Below are 22,815 nucleotides of genomic sequence, written 5' to 3' on the forward strand. Positions count from 1 at the left end.
GACTTTAAAGCAATATGGGTGAAAACTGGAGGGAATTCTGCATAATGGGAAAAAAACATTTACTTAAAATCAAGGTCAAGCTCAAGGTCATTCTGATTTACTGTCAGAAAATGAGTTATTAGTGTAGCAATGCAACGAGAGAACATGAATAGCCCATATGAGTGAGGGAGTCCCTCCTGAAATGATATCTTAAAGCAGAAATACAGCAACAAAGCACCTGAATTCACCGGAGTCACGACTGAATACTGTTATGAAGAAATGGTGATATGTTATATTGTGAGTCCAAGTCACAGTACTGAGCTTTTTTATGTCCGTCCGTGTGTGTGTGTGTGTGTGTGTGTGTGTGTGTGCGCGCGCGTGTGTGTTTCGACAACACATCCTCTTATCAATCTCTGCACAATAACAGAAAACAATTTGCTAATGTTTTGAAAATAGCTTTCCCATCCCCTGCTCCAGCATTGAGAGACGTATGCACAATTTCATAAACACAATCAGCGCGCTGAATGGCGGCACTGATATTCTGCAGGAAGAAAAAAAAAAAAAATCTCATTATTGTTCCTGAGCTATGGAAAAGCAGTCAATGGCCCATATCACACACAATGCCCCCCCCATCCCTTCCCCATCCCCGTCCTCCTCCACAGCAGCCAACTAACACACAAAGCTTAATTCCACCTAGCAGCTAACAATGTGCAGCAGCTTTTATGGGAACGTTATGGAGTCGGGGTGGGGGGGGGGAGCTCCACGCTGCCGTGATGCAACAAGCACTTCAGATCATGTGCACGCACTGCCAGGCCAGGCTGTCCCGTCCAATACCCCCTCCCGTTCTGAATGTGGGTTTCAGAGCCGAGCAGACACCTGTGCCGCCGCGTCCGCCGGCGTATGGATTTCCAGTCCGCTGCGACTTACTCCATCTTCCCCTCGCCGCGGCGTGAGTGTCAGGACGAGGAGTGTGAATAAACAGGACGTGAATGATCAGCCTCGCGGGGTTATATACATGTGGAGAGCGAGCTAACTGATGACCACAGGAGGAGCGGGGGACACGCGGCACGCCTCGGAGGCCGCTGAGCCTGAACGTATGGACGGCGGCGGTGATGGATGGTGACAGCCCGCCGCATAATCACAGCAGTTCAAGGGGCCATAATAAGGCCGTGCGCGTATCAGAACTCTATGCCGCTTCACATTTTATGTCACGACTCGTAGAGAGGCACTTTATCCTGAGCAGCAGTGGTTATTCAAAGTGTGGCGCGAGGCTCCCCTGGGGGGCGCCAGAGAGCATCATGAGGGACAGGAGGGAGAATCCAGGGGTCAAAGGGTGATGCCATGTCAAACCATGAGTGCAACAGGTGTGACAGGTACATCTGGACTGAAATTTTAATAAAGCGTCACAATGGATGTTTTGTTGTTCTTTGTGACTAACGTCTGTCAGAAAACATGAAGATTCCTCCTGAAGAAAAGATTTAAAGAGAATATGGTGAAAATAGACAAAATCAATATATATGGAGAACCGTGTTATAATTCCAGCATTTACTTTAAGTTAGAGTCATAAATGTTTGTATTTCCTGAGCTCACGTCAAAACAAATCAATTCATACTTGAGATTTTCACCTTAAATGATTAATACCAAACCGGAAGACAGACTCTCAAGCTTTTATCTGAAGTATCGCAGGAAAGATGCTAATGATGGCCACTTAAATAGACTATTCTGTTTTGTTTGTATGTGTGTGTGTGTGTGTGTGTGTGTGTGTGTGTGTGTGTGTGTGTGTGTGTGTGTGTGTGTGTGTGTGTGTGTGTGTGTGTGTTTGAGTGATAATACACTCATTCAAAACAAAACTCATTCAAGCTCAAGAAGAACATGCAAACAGCCTCAGTGACTCCAGCCTCCGACTCTGCGGCTCTTCGTCCTAAATAAACAGACGTGAGTGTGCGAACAGGTTGGATACCTGTTCAAACCGTGTCTCCAGCAGCAGCAGCAGCGTGTCTGATATTAGCATTTATTTCAAAGCGCCAGACTGCTGACGCTCAACCCCGCACAGCTGCTGGCTTCGCTGTAGGCTCTCGGTTTGGTTCAAAACAAGTTCAAAAGTCAGTCAAGTAGCTAATGTGCTACCTGGAGAACAGTTTTAATGCTCCTGAGAGATACTGAGGTGACACTGTTGGTATCTTCTTTTGAAATTAGTGCCAGAGGAGTCTGACTTTGTCGCATATGAAGCTCGATTATCCTTTATTTGGGATAAAAAAGAAGCATGCGTGTCTTTGTGGTCTCCTCGTGTGTTCAGAGTGTGACGCAGCTTTGAAGAACTGTCAAATAAAATCATGGAGAAAAAAGAAATCTTTCTTTCTTTCAAAAAGAGAGAAAAAAAAAAAAGAAATTTAATTTGTATTGAGAGAGCGTAACAAACCCGGAGCCGTGCACATTCATTTACCCCCTCTAGAATGGGATTTCTCACCCTCCGGTATCCCATCGCCGCAGCGCTCGGCCCTCGCTGCTCTTGCACGTCCTCGCCGAACACACTGCCGATGTTAATTAAACTCTGCGTGGGTTCAGTGTTTAAACCTCCGGGTGCGGCGCCGGGAGTGGGGCCCGCAGTCGTTGTTCTTTGAACCGCGCCGTTCATCAGATCAGCGGCAAACTTTGGCGAGTACTTCAAGCTGACATTTGGTGATTTAAGGTTTATGCTGATCATCACAGATCACTAAATGTCAGGGACTGTCTGGTCAGGGCTGATATATTCATCCCAGAAAGCGGGAGATGCACCGCCGTGATACACTGCGCCTGCTTTCTGTCCCCGTCCGGGATGAGCGCCACATAAAGACTCCAGAAAAAAAATGTGTGAAGGCTCTCAGTGGAAAAATGGCTCCATAAAGCAGTTCTTGACCTGTACAGCAGAGAAATGTCATAAATCACGTTTATGCTGTTGTGAGTCGCAACCAAAACCAAAAGCAACAAACAGGAGGAATGAGTCTGTGGATTATATTACGAATATTACTGACGAGAAGCCTGGAGCTGTCACAGTTAACGTCGTCTGATACAGAGCAGATGAATTTTTCAATTGAATCTTTGTGGGTGAAATCTTTCATGCTGCGGCTCAGAAGGAACGGCTGATTAGACTTTATTTGATGTTTCTTGTTTTCTTGCTGACAAAATCTGACCACAGCCAATAATTCAAGCATTTTTTTATTTCCCTTTTTAAGGATGATTTAAAAATATAACTAGAATACTTCTGATTTAGATGTAACACCTTCTGTTCTCTTTGCCATCGTTTTCTTCTTATTTTGCATCTTGAAAAAAATAATTTTTTTTTTGTTTTTTATGAAACTATTCTGACTTTTTCTTCTTCTGCCGTAATCCTCATTCCTGACATCCATTTTCACTTTTTTCACAACACAGGTACCTGACATTTTCACTTATTTCCACAATCTTTCATTCGTTGATATAAAACCAGACCTTAATATTCATTTTTCTTTAAAATTCTAAAAAAGAAAAATTAGGCCTACCTTTTCAGACTTTTACCTTTTTTCAAATCTGATGTTTCCTCCAAAAACAAACTGTGGCGATTTTCTGATTTCCATATTTCACTTTTCCCATATTATTGACGATCAACAGCAGCGTTTGGGTCAACATGTTATGAAGCAGCGTGTCATTTGAAGCCGCTGCTCTGTTTGTTTCTGTAAAATGAAACAATGAGTTCCAAAACGTTGCTACAATTTCAACATAAAGACAATATTCATGAGGCTTTCCTGATGCAAAATACAGCAAAATATCCCAAAAATCTCATCGTATAACTGCTGCATTTCATCACGTTGCTGCACTATTGAGATGGAACTTTGAACTTTGCAAATCATGCTGTTTTTTGGGGGTTTTTTGTGGTCACCAGAGTTTATCCTACAAAATAACCTATGTTTTGAGAAATACTGCCATTTTTGTTCCTTCACATTACTGTCTTATTATCACACTGACATCTGAATATGACATGAAGGAAATCAAATCTGTTAAACCTAAATTGATTCGTCACTTTTCGGTATCAAAAATGAAGGAAATAAATGTCCTCTCTCTGAAACTAGACGAAGCTGAAGTTACCAGAAATGTTCATAACTCTGTGTGAACCTGTTAGACATGAATCAGATCGATACACTGCTGGCAAATGCATTTTAAAGACAGCTTATGGGGTGGGTTTTTTTTCTCCTTCTGCAGGAGCCGGCTTGCCCTTGTTTGCTTTGTTTGTCATCTCTTTTTTTTTTTTTGCCAAAAGGGTCACCCTGCGCTCGTCCTTTTCGCGGCGGCGTGGAGGTGAGACGGAGTTTGTCGTCTCGTTCAGAAACACCTCGGCGCAGATGAATTGTTGATACAAAGATCAAACCTTTTAGTGACCTTCCAGCACGTTGGACAATCTCTCTGAGCACCAGCGGACTCAAAATCAAGTCCCACAAGGCCCCCGTGAAGTACGGCGTAATCAAGGTGAAATTGGAGAGGGTGTGTGTGTGCGCGCGTATGTGTGTGTGACTGTACATGGGTTTGATTCCACGGGCAGGATGGAGAGATGCGTGGTTGTGTCTGTTTGCGGGGAAAAACCTGACCTGTGGTGTCGGCGGGTCGTCACGGTGCTCAAGTGGCGTCTAAATTCACCAGAGAGGAGAAACCCTGCAGAAAGCACCCAGTGTGAATGAATCAGGTTAGTATTTAAGGAGGATTGAAGCTTAAACTTTATCATATGAAAATTTGAAAAAAATAAAATGAAGAACAAAGGAGTTGGTAAGTTTTAATGCAATTTTTGCAGCTTTACTTTCCCAGAGTGTATTTCACACTTTTTGGTTTCCCTTTAGCCGTCCTCTCTGTGCTCAAGATTACAGTGTGAATCACAATTAATGAACAAAACAGAAAGAAATACAAGAAGTTGTTTGAATTCTGACACAGAAAAAAAAAAAACAGTAGGCTAACTCATCAAGACCACCGGCTCTGAAGACACAGTCATTATTGTGCAGATCATACTGCTCAGTCCTCCACAGTTTTCATCCTAATTAACTTTGTGGCTTTTTTAGATCATTGTCAGCCCGTCTGAATGATTTCTATCGTTTCAATGTTTTGTTTTTGTGCCTCGTGATATCGCAGTCAGCCAGAAGGACTCTTGTTCTGGGGAGCACAGTGGTGTCAGGGTCAGCACTCCTGCCTCATCCTGACAGTCGGTTCAAGAGAGATTCCTGCCACATTCAAAAATAATATCGGTGAAAATGAGAACGTGAGTGTCTCTGTGTGTTTGCTACGTGACGGAGATTAACCTGATGTTAACTGAGCTCCAGCTCCCTGCAACCCCGACCTGGGTGAAGCACCAAATAAGATCAAACTATTAAGTCTTGATAATAAGATTTTGAGTGGAATAAATAATGATGAAAAATGAAGGGAGCGTTTTAAAATGACAGTGGGAAAGTAAAACTGATGTTGAAACACAAATAGGAATTAAAAAATAGTTCAATACAAAACACAAAAGTATCAGATAAAGGTTTTAAGGGGGACAACTAAAAAAGTTAAAAAGAAAATAGAACGTAAAATGCTCTCCTGTACTGCTTCCAGTGAATGAATCACAGAGTAAATACAGAGAACTAACAAACACGAAAAAACTCCCAGGTATTTTCAAAATCATCAATTAACCTCAGACAAACGTTTGTGGGAGGAAAGAGAACCTGCAAACTCCAAACCCACCGAACTGTGGCTTTTCTTGCTGTGAGGCCATGAAGGCAATCAAAACCCCGCAGTGCACCGTTTATACCTTATAAAACCTTATTTACCTGAAAACTTAAGGAACTATTAAGCCTGTTGACCTCTAATATTCTGCAAATGCAAAGTAGTTAATTTCACATCTGCTTCAGTTCAGACAGCAGGTATAATCATATTGGATATAAAAGATTCATAAATGCACCGTAAACTCTCTTTAGTTTGAGGTGTGTAAAGATGAAACTCGTTGTTTAATTTTTGCTGCATGTTTACACTGAAATTCTGCAGAAATTCTAAAGAAAAGGGTTTTCCATCCGCTGTGCAGCTCCTCCTGCGGCCACAGGGGGGCGTGTTTGGCCCACACTGCTGCTGCAGCGTCTCCCAGAGAAGCTTTGAGATCAAGCTGAGCTCATTAGGACCACACACCCCCTGCTAATGCACGGAGAGCCCTGCCTTCCTAACATGTGCTGTCAGGAGCAGGCGGACAGATGTCTGCAGCCCACAGAAACCTCCGGTCCGATCTGCGGAGTGTGTGGGTGCCGACAGTCAAACATATCACCGACACACACACACACACACACACACACACACACACACACACACACACACACACACACACACACACACACACACACACACACACAGTGGAGCAACTTTCCTGTTTACTGAGCAAATATGTTCTCAAAACTGAAGTGATGGAGTGTGTGAAACTCAAAACTGTGATAAGATTTTTTAAAATGCACAAAATGAACAATGCTTTTAAAAAAAAACCAGCAGTGTCTCAATTTTTTCTCAAATATTTACTACAAACTGAAAAATCTTTAGGATGTAGCGTTCCCAAATCACTAAACTAATATTGAATTAGTTGTGTAACAGTATTTCTGGGAACTGCTTCATATCTGTGGAGTCGACAGGTCCTCCAGCCCAAGACGATCGGACAGTATTCATCCTTAAATTAACACCGGCTGATTGACGTTTGCTCTGTGATGGACTGGATGTTCCGTCCAGGTACTGTCTTCAGCCAAATTAGTCTGAGGGGGGGCATATCAAGTGTATGGGGGGGGCACAAATGTGCGTTCCACGGGGGGTCCACATGTAGCGTCGGAGCGAGGATGGCGCAGTGCGTGCTCGTGATAATATATTTTGGGGGATTTAGTTTGAGGGGGCACAACATTTATTTGAGGGGGCCAGGCCCCCTCTTGCCCCTGCGTAGACCCGGCCCTGCCCCCAAAGGGGGTCCCAGACCTCAGTTTGGGAACCACTGAACATGATCCTCCAAGGATTCATCTCTGCATGAAGCAGCTGCAGAAACCTATCTATCGCCGAGCTTTTTCTCGATCCTCGTCACATCTGAAACACTCTGCGCTGATTGTTTTGGCGGCATCCGGCGGCAGGAAGCAGAGATATGACGCTGAAATGTTGAAGAGCAACATGGACATTTTGGAAGAGGAAGCCGGAGGGCGTTAAAGCAGAGAGGCTCTGATAAAACTGAGCGCGAGTCTCCAAACTCCTGTGAAATGTTAACAGCTGCACATTTGATAATCCAAAGACAAGGACTGGTCGACAGGAGAGACAACCTGGGAGCTCTGAGGACAGTGTGGGACAAATGGGTAGAACCACCTCCACTACTCTATAACCTAGACGCTCATATCACAGTGGAGGAAAGGCTGGAGGCATTCAGAGGTCACTGCCCATTTAGGCAATACATACCTTCCAAAACAGCTAAATATGGGATAAAAAAACTGGGCAGCATGTGATGCAAACACCATTGAACAAGCAGGTTTACACTGGAAATCCAACTGAAGGAGCCCCAGAGAAGAATCAGGGAAAAATTCAAATGTTATGTTTCAATGTCATCTAAAACTATTGTTGTATTTGTTGGTCTTTCTAAAGCAGTGAAGTGGTGAAACAAATAAAAAAATATTTGAATATGTATTTTTTCAGAAAGAAAAAAAACGAGTGAATTATCCTAACTGAACCACTACCTGTGAGAGGCAAAGAACACCATTGCACTAAATATTGATAGAATTGAGTTAATAATGACAGACTAACAATTATTTTTAGGATTTCTTTGGTTTTGGACATCTTTTGGACAGATAAACATGCACCGGGTCAAATTGACCCAGGAACATCATTGCTGTTCCTAAAAAATGAGCATAATAGGAGGGTTAAAGTCATTCATTTTTTTGTAATTTTACACTTTTCTGTTTTCTCTTTATGAAGATAATTTTCTCCTTTTTGAAGCTTCATTCAACACTTTAACTCCTCTCATCGGTCAAATCTGAGTCATTTCTTTCATTTCTTCGTCTTAAAGTTTGCTCACTTCTTATGTTTTGATGAACACTTGAACTGCTTTCAATACTAATTATATTTATATATTATACATTTATTTTAATGATATAAGTTTTACTTCAAATTGATAATGACAATATTAGAGATAAGAAATAGAGAAAATGAACGGGTCTTCACAAAACAGCGAATGTATAAATGGGAAAAAAAAGTATTTATTTTTACAGTGTGTAATTATTCAGACCACATCAGACAGGTTTGGAATTTAAGCATGGTTTAATTTTTGATTTTCAATTGAAAGGTGCATGAAGGAGTTTGCACGTTTTATGCGAAACAGCGCCCCCTGCAGGCCTTGGGCGTAATGCAGCTCAGTGAAAAACTCGTCCCTGTGGCTTGCGTGCACGGAAGAGGGGGACTCCTTCCTTGCTCGCTTAGTAGTGCTCAAGTAAAATTTAACTTTCTTTTACCTGGTGGAGTCTGTGCTGGAGTTGTGGCAGTGCTGGGAGCCAGTCTTTGCTTACTTTCTGGAAGCTCCTGCTCAGTTGTTGCTCACTAAGCATCTGGTGGAGTAATGGCGGACAAAATGAAACATAACCAGCCGGAGCGCGCATTACGTCATTCCTTTCAAACTCTCCCAAAAAAAATTCTGGTGCTGGACCGGCACTGCAACTTTCAAGTGACAATTTAGTGCTGTTAGAGGTACTTCTAATGAATATGTCAGGGCACATTGTACACATCATTAAAAATGTGTAACATATTTATGGTGGAAAATAAGTATTTTTAAGGTTGTAAAACTCCTTAATGCACCTTTAAAATCAGTAGATTTGATCTGGTTGATGAAATGTCATTTTCTCTCATAGAAGATGAAAAATTATTCAGAAATGTGTGAAAAAATGAATAAGATGCAACAAGAAAATCCAGTCAGTTGGAGTAACTTCAATAAGAATTGTGGGAATAAAGTCAGAATTCTGAGAGATGTTCATGGAGCCAGTTCAGGTTTAAAAGGTACGACTTGGGCATTTGTAGGCTTCTTTTCTTGAACTCTAAAACAAATTAATCCTCTTTATTCGTCCTCTTCATGTAACAATAATACAGAAACACTCGTTTCAGACTGATTTTCTACTCACCACTTGTTGTGTTTTCCAGCTTCATTCACACTTTAACCATTTAAATTGCTGTTAGCTTCCTATGACAATAACCCGGACTCTTTCTTTCTCCCTTTACTGCCCAGACTGGTTGATATTTGAGCTCCTTTAATTTCTTTATAGTTGTGTTGAAACTTAAACACCTTCTTCTCTTCTTCAGGTGAACTGAATTCTTTTCCTGCTGCTTTCTGACTTTGTTTCTCAGTGTTTCATTGAATGTCTGCTCATCCTGGACTTCATGTGTCAGTGACACAGAAAGAGAGCGGCCGATATCTCAGGTTTGTCCTTCAGCCCTTCAGCCGGGAGGCAGCAGTGAACCTGGATGTGTGTGTATAAAGCAACAACAACCACGACACGCTGCTGTGTTCAGGGGTTGTAGTTCCCACCTGTGCGCAGGTGGAGGAAGGCGGAGAGAACAAAAAGCCAACCCACATGCAGATCGGCGTTTACAGCCCGGCTTTGTGTCTCATCTCCCGTCCGGCCCGAGCAGCAGCGTGCCAAAGTTCAGGGCTCACAGCTCGGGACCATAGGAGAAAGAAGACACTGAACTAGATGCTCTGGGGCCGCTTCGGCCTCGGCTTACACGGCGACTGTCACACCGAGACAAGAGGAGGCTAAATCTGAGTTCTGCTGGAAGGCGCAGCAGAGCAGGAGGTGAGCGCCACACAGATTTATCAATCATTATCAGAAATGCTCCTGCAATGGTCCACCACCAGGTTAACTTTCAACTTTGTCAAGAGTCGCTTTGTTCTGTCAGGATGTGGACGCCGTGACGGCCCTGTGCAATACTTAATCCACTAATTCTGTATTTTCATACAAATTCATTCAACTCGTCATATTTCCAGAAGATCTGAAGGTAGTCCCAGTTTCAAGCTGAACTGCAGTCAGTATACACTTTGTTCTTCCTTGATGGTGCAATTGTGGCACAATAACACACAACATAACAGTAATAAAGACTACTGTGTGATAAAAGGGTCATTAAATCAGATTATCAGTGGAAAATTCAATTCTCAGGGTTGGAGGACGTCTTTTCCTGTCAGAACTTCTTGTTATTTAATTACTGATTAGTGATCAAGATAAAGAAAAATTAAAAAAAAAAAAACACATTTTGGAACAGAATTCCCTGCGAGTGTAATGGAAACGAACCAAATGGAGAAACTACGCTTCAGTGTTATAATAAACACTAACATTAAAGTATCTGAAAAACACCGGATGGATTATTTGGCACGAGACAGAGCAGGTGTGGAGTTGGTCAAGCTGTTTGAGGGTGGAGGAACCTCCTCCCGAAGACCCTCGATTAGATCGTCTCTGTAACACCCAGCTCATGAGATCAGTTTAGAAGAAGGAAACGCTGTCCAAATGGTGACCTTCACATTTACTTGAATGCATTTTATTGAAACAATATTTTTTTATTATAAACTTGAAACTGAGACGTGCCTATCATATTATAATTAACAGCTTCGTGAGGAATTCTAAACCTATTCCTGTTCAGATTTTAAGCTTGTGTGCATCATTCAAACGAAGGTCCAACGCTCCTCCTCCTCTTCTTGCTCCGTCAGCTTGTCTGTGGCTGAAGCCAAACCTCCGTTCATTCATCTTCCTCTGACTGGGAGCAGCATGGCCAGCGGGAAGCTGATGGTCCTGAGGAGGATCGTCAACAAGGACGGCCACAAAAACGTGCGCATCAACAACGTGGAGGGCATGGTGAAGCTGTACCTGCACGACATCTGGACCACGGTGGTGGACATGAAGTGGCGCTACAAGCTCACCCTGTTCGCCTCCACCTTCATCATGACCTGATTCATCTTCGGGGTCATCTTCTACTTCATCGGCATGGGGAACGGCGACTTCGAGCCGGGCCTGAGCTCCAACCACACGCCCTGCGTTCTGAACGTGGAGACACTGACGGGGGCCTTCCTCTTCTCGCTGGAGTCTCAGACCGCCATCGGCTACGGCTTCCGCTGCATCTCCGAGGAGTGCCCGCTGGCCATCTTCACCCCGGTGGCCCAGCTCGTCATCACCGGCCTGGCTGAGATCTTCGTCACCGGCGCCTTCCTGGCCAAGCTGGCGCGGCCCAAGAAGCGGGTGGAGACCATCAAGTTCAGCCAGTCGGCGGTGGTGTGCCGGCGCCGGGGCCAGCTGTGCCTGATGCTGAGGCCAACATGAGTTAGAGCCTGCTCATCCAGTGCCAGCTGACGGGGAAGCTGTTCCAGTCCAACGTGACGGAGGAGGAGGAGAGCTCGGTGCCCTTCCACATGGACTCCCGTTGGACGCTTCTCTCATGTGAAAGGGAATGTATTTAATGTGTTCAGTAACTTTAATCATTGCAAAAACCACAAAAATGTACACACCTTTACCACAAAAATGTGTGAGAATTAGAAAAGTTTAAGTTAATCCACCAGAGTTCACGTCTTGAATTTAAATCTCTGCATTTGTGTTTTTTTCTACCTTGAAATAAAAACCCAGTTACAGTCTGATCCAGTCATTTCAGTTGATACCTGTTTCAGAATGTTGACCATCCTATCATTAAACGTGAAATCAATAATTCATTCGTATCTGTGAATTGGCTTGTGGACTCTTGAAGAAAAACACGAATAAAAAGTTAACTGAATTTGCCAAATGTCACAATACAGATTGTGCTTCTTGCCTTTCAATAAACTGAAGCGATTTAAGCTCCTTGATCACGCAGGAGGTTTTGAATGAATGGGTTTGCTCTGTACTCGCATAGATTAAAAGCAGAAGCCTCTTCAAGGACAAAACTCGTTCCTCCAGCAGCTTGGCTGTTCAGGCTTTCAGGGTTTGTTGTGGAAACATGGTGGCGCGACCAGCAAACTGGAGACGACTGTTTCTGATCCAAACAACATCTGATCTTTTTCTGTCAGAGACAATAAACTACATTTAGTAATAATTATGTTGTTATTTTTGATATGGAACAACTTTTCTTTGTTGCTTGTCTATCAGCAGCTAGACATCTGATATTTGCTCTGATGGACTGGAGCTACACACACATTCTCACTGTAATTAATGAACAGGTGCAGGAAGCTTTTGGTTTTGTCTGTCAGACTGTACAACTCTACTGTATACGGAGAATATGAGCAACAACCCTGGACAAAATATCCTGCAGTCTTGGTCAATTTATAATGTTCTTTTTTTTAATTCTTTTTCCTCAATGCACACATACACGCACATGCACACACACACACACACACACACACATATACACACACATATACACACACACGCACACACATTTTGACATAAACTCCATTCTTCTTCTTTTCCAGCGTCGCGGTTCCTTAATTAAAGACACTTTTTTTTAACCTATTTGTGCCTTTTTTTTCTAATTTTTTGGGGGGTTTAATTGAATTGTGCCTAGAAATTGGCTCTTTTTTTTTTTTGGTTTGGTTTAACCTAAATATGCCTGGAATGTAGCCCTCTTATTTGCTTTTCTATCATAAATTTGTTCTGAATTTCTTCTACTTTCCCTCTGTCTTCTTTTTCTCCGTCCCCACTTTCCTTTCCATTCCTTTCATTTCCGAATTTCTGTCCAGCTGAGCGAAGTGGACAGAAATCACTTCTTCCAGCTCTTCCGGCTCTTCCCACTGCAACAGTTGAACAGTTTTCGGCACCAGCTCCACAGGCTCGACTTTTTAACCGACTGCACAGTCTCCACTGTCTCCACCGGCTGAACCGGCTCTTCTGTCTCCACCGGCTGAACCGACTCTACTGTCACTACCGGCTCTACTGTCTCCACCGGCTGTTCTGTCTCCACTGGCTTTTCTGTCTCCACCGGCTGTTCTGTCTCCACCGGCTTTTCTGTCTCCACCGGCTCTTCTGTCTCCACCGGCTTTTCTGTCTCCACCGGCTCTTCTGTCTCCACCGGCTGAACCGGCTGAACCGGCTGAACTGGCTCTTCTGTCTCCAAAGGCTGAACCGGCTCTACTGTCTCTACCGGCTCCACTGTCTCTACCGGTTCTTCTGTCTCCACCGGCTGTTCTGTCTCCACCGGCTGAACCGGCTCTACTATCTCTACCGGCTCTACTGTCTCCACCGGCTGTTCTGTCTCCACTGCCTTTTCTGTCTCCACCGGCTCTTCTGTATCCACCGGCTCTTCAGTCTCCACCGGCTGAACCGGCTCTACTGTCTCCACCGGCTTTTCTGTCTCTACCGGCTCTACTGTCTCCACCGGCTGAACCGGCTCTACTGTCTCTACCGGCTCTACTGTCTCCACCGGCTTTTCTGTCTCCACCGGCTCTTCTGTCTCCACCGGCTCTTCTGTCTCCACTGGCTGAACCGGCTGAACCGGCTCTTCTGTCTCCACCGGCTGAACCGGCTCTTCTGTCTCCACCGGCTGAACCGGCTGAACCGGCTCTTCTGTCTCCACCGGCTGAACCGGCTCTTCTGTCTCCACCGGCTGAACCGGCTGAACCGGCTCTTCTGTCTCCACCGGCTGAACCGGCTGAACCGGCTCTTCTGTCTCCACCGGCTGAACCGGCTCTTCTGTCTCCACCGGCTGAACCGGCTGAACCGGCTCTACTGTCTCTACCGGCTGAACCGGCTGAACCGGCTCTTCTGTCTCCACCGGCTGAACCGGCTCTACTGTCTCTCCCGGCTCTACTGTCTCCACCGGCTGTTCTGTCTCCACCGGCTTTTCTGTCTCCACCGGCTCTTCTGTCTCCACCGGCTGAACCGGCTCTACTGTCTCTACCGGCTGAACCGACTGAACCGGCTCTTTAGTCTCCACCGGCTGAACCGGCTCTACTGTCTCCACCGGCTGTTCTGTCTCCACCGGCTTTTCTGTCTCCACCGGCTCTTCTGTCTCCACCGGCTCTTCTGTCTCCACCGGCTGAACCGGCTGAACCGGCTCTTCTTTCTCCACCGGCTGAACCGGCTGAACCGGCTGAACCGGCTCTACTGTCTCTACCGGCTGAACCAGCTGAACCGGCTCTTCTGTCTCCACCGGCTGAACCGGCTCTTCTGTCTCTACCGGTTCTTCTGTCTCCACCGGCTCTTCTGTCTCCACCAGCTGAACCGGCTCTTCTGTCTCCACCGGCTGAACCGGCTCTACTGTCTCTACCGGCTCTTCTGTCTCCACCGGCTCTTCTGTCTCCACCGTCTCTTCTGTCTCCACCAGCTGAACCGGCTCTACTGTCTCCACCGGCTCTTCTGTCTCCACCGGCTCTTCTGTCTCCACCGGCTTTTCTGTCTCTACCGGCTCTTCTGTCTCCACAGGCTCTACCGGCTCCAGGGGCACCACTGGTTCTGCAGGCTCCAATGGCTCCCGCAGCTCGACCTGTGGTGGTGGTACCAATGGCTGTACTGGTTCTGCTGGTTTGACAGCCTCCACCAGTTCCACAAGCTCCACCGGCTGAACCACTTTCACTGTCAAAAGAAAATGTAGAGTAACAGTACTGAGTTTGAGGGTTTTTGCACACTGTTTGAAATAACAATCAGCAAGTCAAGCTGCTCTGATCTGCTCTGATTTTGAGGAAACAATCAATTTAAAACGTGTGATTGCGTCATGCAGGTTTGGTAGGAACACCGTCAGCTCACCTGGCTCCACTCTGTGGCGCTCCATTGCTGCTGTCGCTCTGGCCTCTTTTCGTCTCTGCACGTATTCTGATTCAACAAAAGAAAGAAATCAAGGAAGAAATACATTTTACATACAATTTGAGAGAAAAAAAAAGGGTTTTCTTCCATGATGAGTTTCCTTAGCTCAGGAGGAGACCTTACCAGAGTCGCCAGCGAGAGACCACCCACGACATCCTTGAGCCCACAACCCCAGGCCCTGTGGTCGCAGCTGGATGTTTTCATCCACAGGTTCTGGTTTGGGGACGGCGGCCTGGGAAACTCTTGATTCTGCAAGAGATCAATCGAGGAATAGCCTCATTATCACCATTCAGATGCAGCAGCACATCTCAAAAAAAGACAGAGTCTAATTAATTTCAATTCATGCGACGAAAACTGACAGCCAGTATTAAATCATGTGTTCTGATTCAACAAAAGAGAGAAATCGATTAGGAGACTTTACCAGAGTCGCCACCTAGAGTCGGTTCGACGGACTCTGCCGGTTCAACGGCCTCGACCAGCTCCAGAGGCACCACTGGTTCTGCAGGCTCCACTGGCTCCTCTGGCTTCACCAGCTGAGCCACTTTCCCTGTCAACAGAAAATGTAGAGTCACAGTCGTGAGTTTGAGGGGTTTTATACACTGTTTAAAATAACAATCAGCAAATCAAGCTGCTCTGATCTGCTCTGATTCTGAGGAAACAATCAATTTAAAACGTGTGTTTGCATCATGCAGGTTTGGTAGGAACACCGTCAGCTCACCTGGCTCCACTCTGTGGCGCTCCATCGCTGCTGCCGCTCTGGCCTCTCGTCGTGTCTGCACGTGTTCTGGTTCAACAAAAGAGAGAAATCAAGGAAGAAATACATTTTACATACAATTTGAGAGAAAAAAAAAGGGTTTTCTTCCATGATGAGTTTCCTTAGCTCAGGAGGAGACCTTACCAGAGTCGCCAGCGAGAGACCACCCACGACATCCCTGAGCCCACAACCCCAGGCCTTGTGGTCGCAGCTGGATGTTTTCATCCACAGGTTCTGGTTTGGGGACGGCGGCCTGGGAAACTCTTGATTCTGCAAGAGATCAATCGAGGAAAAACCTCATTATCACCATTCAGATGCAGCAGCACATCTCAAAAAAAGACAGAGTCTAATTAATTTCAATTCATGCGACGAAAACTGACAGCCAGTATTAAATCATGTGTTCTGATTCAACAAAAGAGAGAAATCGATTAGGAGGCTTTACCAGAGTCGCCACCTAGAGTCGGTTCAACGGACTCTGCCGGTTCAACGGCCTCGACCAGCTCCAGAGGCACCACTGGTTCTGCAGGCTCCACTGGCTCCTCTGGCTTCACCAGCTGAGCCACTTTCCCTGTCAACAGAAAATGTAGAGTCACAGTCGTGAGTTTGAGGGGTTTTATACACTGTTTAAAATAACAATCAGCAAATCAAGCTGCACTGATCTGCTCTGATTCTGAGGAAACAATCAATTTAAAACGTGTGTTTGCGTCATGCAGGTTTGGTAGCAACATCGTCAGCTCACCTGGCTCCACTCTGTGTCGCTCCATCGCTGCTGTCGCTCTGGCCTCTCGTCGTCTCTGCACGTGTTCTGGTTCAACAAAAGAGAGAAATCAAGGAAGAAATACATTTTACATACAATTTGAGAGAAAAAAAAAAAGGGTTTTCTTCCATGATGAGTTTCCTTAGCTCAGGAGGAGACCTTACCAGAGTCGCCAGCGAGAGACCACCCACGACATCCCTGAGCCCACAACCCCAGGCCCTGTGGTCGCAGCTGGATGTTTTCATCCACAGGTTCTGGTTTTGGGACGGCGGCCTGGGAATCTCTTGATTCTGCAAGAGATCAATCAAGGAAAAGCCTCATTATCACCATTCAGATGCAGCAGCACATCTCAAAAAAAGACAGAGTCTAATTAATTTCAATTCATGCGATTAAAACTGAGAGCCCGAATTAAAGCATGTGTTCTATTTATTTATTTATGTATCTATTTGACAAGGACATTGCACAATAAATGTATTGCACAGACCAGATATAGCTAGAAGCTAATTTTCATCTTCTGATTCAATGAAAAAGACAAATCAAGAAGAAAATGGTGGCAACTCGCTGGAAATCTCCACATGACCTCTCTATCTGCACCTGGACTCTTTCCTTTCTGGACGTCGTATACATGGAACTCTCTACAGCTCGTGTTAATGGAGCCTCGAAGAGGAAAACTTTGGACTCTTGGCTTGGGATCGCTGAATTCTTGAAACGAATATTGCTTTTGCTCTAACTCTCCTCTACCCTGACTCAAAGATGTTCTTCATCATTCACACCTGTACCTCACTGGATGTGTCAACTAGTTGTTTGTCCTTGTGTTTGTTTGTCTTCTGTGTTTTATGTCTACCCCTTCCCTATATCCTATATCCAAGTTTGTTTGTTTGTTTGTTTTTTCTTATCACCCGCTGTTTGTTCATATTTGCGCTATGTTCATTGGCGTGTTCTGTGCCTTGGGCATTTTGTGACCATGTAATTATACGTATGCAGTTTTTTCTAATAAAATGAAATATTTGATCACAAAAAAAAAGAGAGACATCGAGGAGAGCTTACCAGAGTTGCCAGCTGGAGTCCATCCACGGCATCCCTGTGCCCATGACCTCAGACCTTGTGGGAGAAGCTGGACATCCTCATCCAAACTTTTCTGCAGAGGGAAAACAGAGAGATAAATATGCATTCTGTAGTCTGGAAGAAATGTGACACTCAGAAAAAGAGTGCTGGTCTAGTTTCTTCAAAGATTCGATAAAGTAGTTCTAACTTGTGTTTGAAATTGTGTTTGTAAGAACTGAATGCTCTTGTCTTACCCGTGGCCTGTAGGCCTGGTCAGCCATGTTCTGGAGAAATGAATTCTCCATAATAGTCGGAGAAAAGTCTTCAAAAGACATGAAAACGCACCAAAACTACGCTGCTCGACTCGCTGGACTCGCTAGACGGACAGAATGAACCCTAGGATCAGAGAACCTCAGGAAGCTCTGATCTTCTGATGACATGACAAGTCTGTTGTCATGGAGACACCCAGCTGTTCTGCGCATGCTCTGCGCTGGGTAGCTCGTGCATAGATTTATACCAATTCAAAAGTTCTTATATACGGTCTATTAGTGTGTGTGTGTGTGTGTGTGTGTGTACTCGCACATCTAAATATGCTTTCACTCACCAAAGCTGCGGACTCACTTTCAAAGAAAGGCGCACGGCGGTTCTTTTTTTAAATAACAACCTTCATCCATTTCGATTTCCGATTGTTAGCCTTAGCTTTAGCGTCTCCCTCTATCTGTCAATCACTAATCAGGACCGTATCACTGGCTGCGATCAGGACCCGCCTACATCGGCAGCAGCCAATCAGCTCTCAGTTTGGAAATGACGCTGCAGTCTGAGCCCCACTTTTCAAAAAAAATTATTCAGGGTTGTAGAGGAAGCAAGGGCGGACTGCCCATCGGGAGCACCGGGAGGTTTCCCGGTGGGCCGCTGCCTCAGTGGGCCGGTCAGATCACGAGAAAAAAAAAAAAAGTCTGACGCGACACCGCCAACAGCGCTATGGTCCGCTCCACAAGGAGGCTGGGCTGTCAGCTGGACAGCTCCTGATGCCATAGGCTGGTTTACCTGTGATTGCTGCTGATAGCCAATCACATTTCATCCCTGCGGTGGTTAAGTCCCACCCACTCCCTCACTCTGCAGCTGCTGTCACCTGTCAATCACACACAGCCTAGACGGACATCTGATGGCAACTTTGGATGGATGCAAGAATGCACAAAATATGGAGAAAAACAAAACAAAACAAAACGAAACGAAAAGGTGGCGCTGAGAAGCTCAGGGACAAAAAGAGAAAATCCCTTCATGACCGGCATGTAAGTTATGTTTGGTACTTGTTGATGCTTTGATGAAAATGTATTTGGTTAAAGTGAGATAATTCAGCACAGCTTCATTTCCTGTAGATGTGAACCTGGCTGTGCTGTTGCTAATTATGATGGGATGGGGTCTTTCACCTTTGTGGCCACGTTGTCATCTGGTTGAAATTAAACTGTTCTTATCAATTAATTGACTGTAATACTTAATGACCATAAATTAATGAATTGTTTACTTGTCTGTACAAGTTCGCTATCAGAATAATTCAGTGATACCATCCCAGAATTTCTTTTTTTTCTTTTTCATGTAAAATACCTACTGATGATGATGCGTGATGATGATGATTGGTAAACTAGCATAATTAATAATATTCATCTCTTATCTAGATTAAATATAACCCAGATGTGGACAGAGAAGTGAATCCCAGACTTGTTATGGTAAGGCTGATGACAATAATGCTTGTTTGCCCAACCATAACCCACATGCACTAATATCAAATGCTGTTGATAGTAAACCACTAAAACTGCTCTAACAATTCACATTGCCAATCATTTTTGTAGTCTGATGTCCCTGCTGCTGACACAGAAGGCCAAGGACAAGAAGTCAGGTTCCCCCCATCAGTTGATTATTTCACAAGGCCAAAGCCAGAGTCTTAGACGTCTTCCTCCATTTTCACCACAAGCAGAAGGCAGCCCTGTAGTGCAGAGGCCATTTTGTTTGATGGAACAAACCAGAAATGACTGACATACAGTATAATGAACAAACGAAAACACTCTTCTGCTTTCTTTGCATGGCTTATGGTAATGTTGAGATAGCAGCTCCTTTATCACTGGCATGACCACCTTCACCCACATACACCTGAGAGTCGATGAGTATGACAGACAGCAAGTATGCAAGAGGTGACAAGTTTTGGAGCGCATCATAGATGTGATCAAGCTCATCGGCAAAAGGGGTTTGAGTCACAGAGGAAAGCAGGCAGAAGCAGCACACACCTTAGATGATGAGACTATTGATCATGGCTGTTTTTTAGAGATCATTCTTTTACTTGGAAAATATGATGTCTGTCTCAAGGAACACCTCACTCTCAACATGGAAAAAAACCAAACAAATCCATCAGTCTGACTCTGGATCAAGAGGAGGTAGAGGTTCCCTTGTCACTTTCCTATCAAACAACCATCAACTACATCATCACCACTGTCCAATAGCCTACTATATGAAGGTCACCATCGGCACCGAAATCCGGGAATATTTCTATTCACATTGCGTGTGACTTAGCTACTTACCAATCTTTAAATTAGTGAATGACTTATTGTTACAGACTCTTGAACTAACATTTACAATGTGACCTATTAGTTTTAACCCAGGTTTCAGGACGGGATGATGTGTTATTATAGCTAATGTAATGTTTTGTCTTTCATCCATATAGGCCTGCATGTGTTCCAGAGGGGACCCGGAGAGGACTGTAATCCACATTGTGGATGGTTGTAAACATTTTAACACAACTGACTAACAAAGGTTAAGGTATAAATAACTATAAGTTTTTATATTGTATTATTGTGTATAGTTGTTTATATAATAGCTGCACAGTTGTTATTTTATATAAAGGATAAGTTATCACATGATAGTATATAGCTGTTTGTATAGTTGCTTGCTGTGTAGTTTATGTATCTATAATATATATATAGAAATAATATTTACATCTATATTGTTCATCTATTTTTAAATAAAACAAACTTTGTGAAATGAACTTATTGTTGTAATTAAGTTGCCCTCTAGTGGTTTACTCATGGTATAGACAGGTGGTGTCACTAACAGACTGGCAAATAGGTAAGCTAAATTCTATTGTACCAACATGCTATAAAATCATAATATACCTACAGTTATTTTACAGTAAGCTACTTAAAGCTTAAGGTTAATTATTATTATACGATTGTGGTCCAAATTGGTTCTTTTTTCAGCGAGGAACTCAGGAACATGAAACTTGTGTTGCTGGCTGGTTGGTTGCCACACTACGCATGAAGTGGGCCAGTCTGTCCATGTCTCCCGGGCCACTTTTACCCCCCAGTCCACCCCTGAGAGGAAGCACACACAAACCAGCTGATGAGGAGGAACCACTGAAAGAGCTGTTTTTGTTTTTTGTTTTTTTTCAGTTTACTTGAGGGTTTAAAATAAGCTGAAAATTCCTGAGCTCTTTCATTTCATTTTAAAACAGACACCATGCAGGTTAACATTTTTTAAAAAATTAGACTGCCTTGCAAATACAGGTTGTCTGATTTCTTTAACCCTGAATAATCATCCTAAGGGTTTTCCTCAAACCTGTCAATGGCTCAAGCAGTGACCTCTGACCCTGCGCTCAGCTGGCAGTCTTGGGGAAATCAGTTTTCTCATACAGGCCTGAATCACATGCATTGCAGCATTATCCAGGAAACGGTTGACAGGTGGATCTTCTGGCCACTGCTCAACGACTGAAGACGGAAAAATAGAAATTTATTTTGACAAACTTCCAGAGGTGGAAATGAGTTCTGAAAATTTAGTAGTGAAGTACAAATATTGCTACACTGATTAGTGCTCAATTACACATAAAAACACTGGTGTCAGAAAAGTACTTGGGAGCGCAACGTATGTTTCTAGATAAACTGCTCAGAGTATTATTTCTTTTAACCAATGGATGCTTTGCTGTGTTGTCAGTAGCAGCCATCTTATTTGATTTGTCTGATACAATGCTACGTTTAAAGCCTTTTCTCAGATGAACAATGGAAAAACTCTGCCAAGACAGTTTGTCTTGGGACCAAAAGTTAATATAATCAGCAATTTATTTTTACTAAATGAATTCCCCATTTTAAAAACATTCATTGTTTTGCTTTAGTTTGGTTTTAATTTTTTAAATCAATATAATTTCTAGATTATTCAAATTTTTAGATTGCAGAGTGAAGCCCTCCCAGGGAATCAATCACATGAAAACCCCTTCTCCTTGGTTAAAAACCTGCTTATTTTTCCAGAACTCCCTGTTCTTCCTCCATATGAACAAACTCTTCTCTCTCTCTCTGTTGGTCTCTCTCTCTCTCGCAGTGCATGCTGGGAGTGATTGGTAGACAGTGATGGAGGACACTCATAGTGATTTTAATAATGAGGCTGAGTGGAGGAGGGAGTGGGATTTACTTCATGCCAATAAAACTCTTCTCGTCAGGCCAGATCGTTTCCACTGCTGCTCAAACATTCGACTGCTGTTCCAGCTAAACGCCTTGAAGATGGACAGAAGGAGCCTGAAACACTCGGCTTGTATTTGGTTTTATTGAAGAAGAGAGATATGATAGCTTTTTTTTAAGGTACCTCCAAAATCTACAACAAAAGCTGAACCATTTATTTATTCAGAATAAAAGAAATACACATCTCAGTGACTCCAAATCGTAATAAAAAGTTAACCATGCATTCTAACCATAAAAAGGCACAGAAAACAGTCACTTAGTCGTCATAAAAATGATCAACTACTACCAAAAATCATCCAGACAGTAATACAGGTGACGACTGTAACATTATATTCCAAATGTGAGAACACAAAACACGTCATATCATTTAACTTTAGGCAATAAATATGCAAATATTTGTTTATACCTACATATATATCCTTAGAAATGAAAACTGTGCCATTGTAAATGTAATGTAAACAAATCAAACTCACTTTTCTCTCATAGTTTCAGGACTACGTGCCAGCTAGCCTGTCTTCTTAAAGGTTGTTGCATGGGTTCTCCCGGGGTTCTGGAGGACCAGGCGGTTTGCAGCATCATGTACAGTCAACTGAAAAGACACGGCCAAGGGGGGAGGTGGCCAAACACACACATACACAGACACTGAGGAGCGGCAGCTCGGTCACCGTTCAAGCACAAACCAGCACGAAGAAACGGAGACAGAACCAGAGTCTGAAATGTTCAGTCTGATCTGATGAGACTAAAACACCTTCAGTCAGGAGCAACGAATCAGGAAACGTCTTTTGATTGACAGACTGTCCATTTCTGAGAACCAAGAGAGGAAGATCCCGTTTACACGACGACGATTCAGGTGAAAACGAAAAGTTTTAGCTTATTTGTTTCAGTAAAATTTGACATTTACACGGAGACGCTGAAAACGACGTGGTTAGCTGTTAGCATCTCCGCCCAAACGTTGCCACAAAGTGTTGTTTTTCCTCGTTCCCATGCAGACAGACCGTTTTCGAAAAGTTCCAC

At 43.9% G+C, this 22,815-nt stretch overlaps 1 protein-coding gene across 1 annotated transcript; it reads left to right on the forward strand.

Annotated features, from left to right (window-relative positions):
* Window positions 1-9,609: 9,609 nt before the first annotated feature.
* LOC115394903 (ATP-sensitive inward rectifier potassium channel 10-like) lies at window positions 9,610-12,160 on the forward strand. The gene is made up of 2 exons (XM_030100204.1): window positions 9,610-9,794; window positions 10,700-12,160. Exon 2 carries the CDS (start codon window positions 10,974-10,976, stop codon window positions 11,304-11,306), a length of 333 nt encoding a protein of 110 aa, XP_029956064.1. The 5' UTR covers window positions 9,610-9,794; window positions 10,700-10,973; the 3' UTR covers window positions 11,307-12,160.
* The last annotated feature ends 10,655 nt before the right edge of the window (window positions 12,161-22,815 follow it).

Source organism: Salarias fasciatus, chromosome 10, assembly GCF_902148845.1.
Source record: "Salarias fasciatus chromosome 10, fSalaFa1.1, whole genome shotgun sequence".
Lineage (NCBI taxonomy): Eukaryota > Metazoa > Chordata > Actinopteri > Blenniiformes > Blenniidae > Salarias > Salarias fasciatus.